Below are 5,964 nucleotides of genomic sequence, written 5' to 3'. Positions count from 1 at the left end.
TCATATCCTATAACCGTATTCACAGGCAAGAATCAAGGATATGTATGTGTGTGTGTGTCTTTTAAATCAGGAATATATCCCAGGAGTCCCCTGGTCCCAGTAGACTTCCTCTTAAGCAAGAGTGCACTGAAGCCAGTTTGTGGAAGCATATTATTACACTATCTAGATTTTGTGAGCTTGTTGCTAAACACCACCACCCCTGAAATCGGCCATGGTAAGAGCATTTAGTTCCACCACAGAACATTAAGACTTTCTCCCAGGAAAGTGGTTTACCAGCACACTATTGCCTTTGAGTCTTATTAATCAGAACCAAATGATATGGTCACTCCTAGTTTAAGGGAGTCTTAGAAAGTGAGTATCTGTCATTTTCAGCCTCTCTCAAGGGAGGTGGACTTTGTTAGCCGGCAAGGAAAGGGAGACTTGGGGAAGCAACCAATGGTGTTTGACACTAATGCCTCCCAATGGTGGGAACTTTTTGTAATCACTTAAAAGAATATCTTCAAAGAACGTCTGCCAGAAGACAGAGTGCTGTGGTCTCGGTGGTAGGATGGACTGAGCTCTAGCAGTTGACATGGTAATTACGATAAGAGGTGGGGGCCAGGGCTTTCGAATCCATAGCTGGGGGCCTAGTAAGGATGTGGCCTCAGCAACTTCCTGTAACCACAATGGGGGGCTGCCTGGACACAGGGCTGTGAGCCGCCAGAGGACATGCGGCTTGGGGCGGATGCTGAAGGGAAGGGAGGAGCCCTGCGTGCGGTCTCAGAGGGTAGTAGACGTGTTCCCTGAAGAAGAGCCAACGAAGGAAGGCCTGCCGTCCTTGACCAAGAACTCCTTGCTGACCAGGCCATGGATGGCCATGATCCTGAGGAGTCCGTGGCGAAACTTCTGGCCAATGAAGACATAGATGAGAGGATTGAGGCAGCTGTGGAGGAAGCCCAGGATCTCGGTGGCATCCAGGGCCCGGCCGATGTCATTGCGGCGCTCACAGGTCTCCGCGATCACCCGGACCCTCATGAGAGTGTCTGCAACCAGGACCAGGTTGTAGGGCAACCAGCAGAGCAGGAAGACGAGCACGACAGCAAAGATGACCCGCATGGCACGGTGCTTCTGCCCCATGTGGGCCGCAAAGAGCGTGCGCAGGGTGAGTCCATAGCAGATGAGCATGACCAGCAGGGGCAGGAGGAAGCCAAAGGTCTGGGGCAGGACCCGCAGCACCATGCGCCACTTCGTTGTATTGGCACCCATGTCCTCGTAGCAGACTGCGCTGGCATAGGGTGGTTGATAAGCCTCACGGAAGACGATGATGGGCAGGGCCAGGATCAAGGACAGGGCCCAGATGCCTAAACATATGAACCTGACCCAGTGCCGCTTCTGGGTCAGCGTGCGTGTGGCATGGACAATGGCCAGGTAGCGGTCCACGCTGATGCAGGCCAGCAGTAGAATACCACTGTAGAAGTTGACTTCCTTCAGGAGTGAGACCACCTTGCACAGGGCTGTGCCAAAGATCCAGCCCTTTGCCTTGGAGGTGGCCCAGACAGGTAAGGTCAGGGCGAAGAGCAGGTCAGCCATGGCCAGGTTCAGCAGGTAGACATCGGTGACGGAGCGGCCCACCCGGCTGTATAAGATGACCAGCATCACCAGGGAGTTTCCCAGGAGGCTCAGCAGGAAGACCAGGGCATAGATGACGACCACGGCATACTTGTTGAGCGTCTCAGTGTCCATCTTACAGGGACTATAATGATGTCCTTCTGTGGGTGGCGTGCCAGTGAAATTTGCAAACTCATCCTCAAACAACTCCCACAAATCAGTGTAATTAAATAAATCATTCAGGATGAAAGTCATGGTTTGATCTGGTTGAAAGATTAGAAGGAAGGAAAGGTGATTTAGTAACTCAGATTCAAGTCACTCTCATCAAGGATGTGATAACAGGACTTCCCTGGTGGTGCAGTGGATAAGAATATGCCAGCCAATGCAGGGGACACGGGCTCGAGCCCTGGTCCAGGTAGATCCCACATGATGCAGAGCAACTAAGCCCGCGCACCACAACTACTGAGCCTGAGCTCTAGAGCCCATATGCCACAACTACTGATCCCACGTGCCACAACTACTGAAGCCCACACACCTAGAGCCTGAGCTCTTCAAGAAGAGAAGCCACTGCAATGAGAAGCTTGCACACCACAACGAAGAGTAACCCCTGCTAACCACAACTAGAGAAAGCCCGTGCAGCAATGAAGACCCAATGCAGCCAATAAATTAAGTAAGTATGTAAGTAAGTAATTTAAAAGGACGTGAGAGTGGTTACTGGGATATCTTCTGCTTTTCTGCTAGTTTGGTAGCCGGAGATCCCTTCTTTCATCTCTATCTCTGTCTGCTTTAGAGATCAGCTTCACCGTGTTGTCAGCTTTCCATAACTCCGAGGCTTGAATGTGGGATAAGATGGACTACAGGGAAAAACCTCTGCTGTTGGTCGGCCCTACAACAGCATCGACTCTACCTATAATACTGCCTCTGTGCTCTCTTTGGCTTTCTCCATCCTCAGCCATGTCTGTGCATTCAGATGGGAGGACCAGCTTGGTCCTATACATTCATGGGAGGGCCAGAATCAGGCAAAATGGAAGGAGGCAAACCTTCCTCAGATGTCTTCAGCTGTTCAGATGTCCCTTTCTATGTTATTTCCCCTACGTGCCGTGCAGCCTGTGAGATCCCAGTTCCCTGACCAGGGATCAAACCCAGGCCCCAATAGTGAAAGCGCTGAGTCCTAACCACAGGACTGCCAGGGAATTCCCTTCCTGATTCTTGTTTAACCTTCTTAAAATCTACTGAGGGAAGAAAATGATAGCAATGGATTGCATTAAAGTGTATTTTAAAGGACTTTCCTGGCGGTCCAGTGGTTAAGACTCCATGCTTCAATCCCTGGCTGAGGAACTAAGATCCCACATGCCATGCGGCGCAGCCAAAAAAAAAAAGGGGGTATTTTAAGCCTTTTCTCTAAGGGAGCAATAAATGTTTGGGTCCTCTGTCTAAAGGAAGTGTAAGCATTTAAAAGAAGCCCCCATCTTGGTCCATGAAATCACCCCCTAAACAGCCACAGAATCGTTCAACAGTTTTCAAATATCTTTTAAAATTGTGAAACATTTACTGAAGCAAAATCTTACCAGAAGCCCAATATGTAAAACAGATACAAGCTCATCTACTGGGGAGGGAGGTTGTGCCGCTCTCTCCAACCAGACAGCCACTATGGAGGTTCCCACAAAACCCCCAGGGCTCTTCCGAGAACAATCTGAAAACCTATAAAAAGTTACCAAGACTGGAAATAAGGATATCTGGTATCCAGTCCTCACTCTATCCTGATTCTGTCATTAATAAGTTACATGACCTTGAATGGGTCCTTTTACCTCTACAGATTTCCATTTTCTCATCCAAATTTAGGGAGGCAGAGTAAATAATCCCTGAGATGCTTCCAAGCCTGAGGTTGTATGAGTTCATTTCGATTCACACATTTTAATATCCCTGCCAGGACTGCATTTTCATAGAAGACAAAGTCTTAGGGCAAAGCAATAAACATCAGATTGGGGAAAGTCATCCTCTTCCCTGTAAAAAGGAGAGGTATGAAAGGAGGAGATGAGACGGCTGCGGCCCCCTTGTCACCATGTATGAGGACAGGGTTGAATACACAGTCGCAAGGGAGGAGGCAGGGAGTCAACTGAGCAGAAGTCACAGTTCCCAGACAAATGGATGCATTTTCTAAAATACAGTCAAACCAAGTCACCCTGCCCCAAAGAAAGTCCTGGCAAACAGAGGTGGCTTCCTACCTGAGTCACTGGCCATGTGTGTCCAACTGTAAGAGCCTGGAATTCAGAGACCAGAGTGACTTAACACTGAGAGAGAACTTGATTAATAAAATGAAATAGGGAAGGCACGTCACAGCCCAGCTCCTCCCTGAGCCCTGCCCATGTCTACATTTGGAGAACAGGTTAAGTCAAGTGATCACAGGGCATCAGAGACTCCCAGCGTCCACACGTCCAAGCAGGGGAACCAGGCATGAAGATGGAGTTCAGGGTCCATTATCTGAATTCTCCACTCTGTGGATGACTACTTTTACTGTCTTCCTTTTCTTGCATTTACTTCCACTTATTTCCAGGCAAGCTTCCACCTGGCCTGACATGAATAAAGGGCAAAAGACTTGACTTTGCATGGTAGAGACTTCAGAATGAATTCAAAGTAGGAGGGCCTTGTAGGAGTCCTCCACTAGGACTCGGGGGCAACCCAGTGGGAAGGATGTAGAAGATTGCACTTGACCTGTGTTTGGACAGCAAGCACACAATAATTACTTAAACTCTAGACTTCTTTGGCAAGCTTTGGTGGAGAAAGCTTGTTGGTCCATGAAATCACGCCCTAACCAGTTTTCAAATATCTTTTAAAATTGTGAAACATTTGCTGAAGCAAAATCTTTGTCGGTGGAGCTTTGGAGGGAGAACTAAACCCCCTCCACCGTCAGTCGCTCCGTGGTACAACCACTGCCAGCTCACGATCATTGATTAGAATGGCCCTGAGGCTGGGGGCCACTCCTGGAAATCTGGCTGGACCCCAGGGAGACCATCGGAGCTGAGGCAGTCGGTGAATGGAGGAGTGGGGGTCACGTCATTCTCCCCAGTCTCAGTAATGATGGATGGCATCTCTGGGAACCTGCCTCAGCTGCTCACAGCAGCTAATGTCTGTCCCTTAGCTTTACCTCTGGTACTTTAGTCACTTCTCCATTATAACATGAAGCCTATCATTCTGTAATGATGTGTTTACAAGTCAGCCTGTCCCACTAGACCGTGGGCTGCCAGAGACCCTCTCCAATTTTCTGCCAGGAGACAGTAAGTGCTCACTCAGTGGTTTTAGAATAAATGACGTCAGTCATATCTCCTTTGATTCATGCATCGTGGATCCCCACCATGATTCAGGGTGTCTATCACTTGAAGCCACACAGTCTACATAAGGTGTGCCTGAAAACTGTGCTTCCATACAGCCGAGCTGGTCCGCCTGTCCTTTCCAAACCATCCTCTACTCTTTAGAGTTGGTGCTAACCTATGCAAGCGTAAATCCTGCCCCTACCCTAAGTGCTGAATTTATCATGACACTGGTACCTACAATTCTGCCACGGGCAAGCATATTTCTTAAACTAAGTCATGCTCTCCTCCCGGGTTCTCTTGTCCTTTATAAGTAATAGCAGGAAGTGTAAGGAGACAATTGCCCTGGGGTTACCCACACTTTGCTTTTACAAGTGTTGACCAATTGTGATCTGATGCCTAGACTAGAAAGAACTTGAAGATGGGGTAGTCTCTTGAGGGAGCAGACATTACTCCTATTAATCATCTAGGGAAAAGGTAGCTCCTGGAGCAGAAGTTAGGAAACACAAGAGAAAACAGACTGCCCAAGTTGTGTACTGCAAAAGCCTATACACACTCAATGCAAGCTGAGAGAGTATTTGCCACGAGGGGGCAGCAGTCACTGGACAGGGAAGTCTTTGCAAGGAAGAGACCCATTGAGAAAGACCAGGGAGAGAGCAGCCTGATCTAATACCTGGTTTTAAGCTCCTCTTCATGTATAATTCCCTTCTGCTTTCCCAGGCCCTCAGTCAAGTTGGTTCAGCGTTCGAGTCTATTTCAATTAATCACTGGCGTCCTAGGGAAGGGTCTGGTACTCCCTCAAACCCGAGGAGTAAAAGGGAAGCAACCCCTCTGGATGAGCATGGGGGTGGCAATAGTGGTAATTTAGGTCTCCAGTGGGAAGACGATCTGGAGGACAAGAGTTGAAAAGAATCTTTCCCTTCATGGTGGGAAAGAGCATTTCACTGAAGGAGGGGGAAAGGCACATACAGATGTGCCTGGAATAAAATTTTACCCACTTGAAAATGTTCCAGCAAGTTTGCCCACCCAACATATCTTCCGTACGTCACTTTCCACTTATAACGGCTCC

The 5,964-nt window shown here is 48.6% G+C and overlaps 1 protein-coding gene across 1 annotated transcript; it reads right to left on the bottom strand.

Moving 5' to 3' along the window:
- Positions 1-353: 353 nt before the first annotated feature.
- CXCR1 (C-X-C motif chemokine receptor 1) lies at positions 354-3,828 on the bottom strand. Its single transcript, XM_029225663.1, has 2 exons — positions 3,813-3,828; positions 354-1,850 (listed from the first exon to the last, which is right to left on the bottom strand). The coding sequence occupies exons 1-2, from the start codon at positions 3,826-3,828 to the stop codon at positions 760-762; spliced, it is 1,107 nt and encodes a 368-aa protein (XP_029081496.1). The 3' UTR covers positions 354-759.
- Positions 3,829-5,964: the final 2,136 nt, after the last annotated feature.

Source organism: Monodon monoceros, unplaced genomic scaffold, assembly GCF_005190385.1.
Source record: "Monodon monoceros isolate NGI ecotype Baffin Bay Population unplaced genomic scaffold, NGI_Narwhal_1 Super_Scaffold_16, whole genome shotgun sequence".
Classification (NCBI taxonomy): Eukaryota; Metazoa; Chordata; class Mammalia; order Artiodactyla; family Monodontidae; genus Monodon; species Monodon monoceros.
This window is presented reverse-complemented; position numbering and strand designations above follow the sequence as displayed.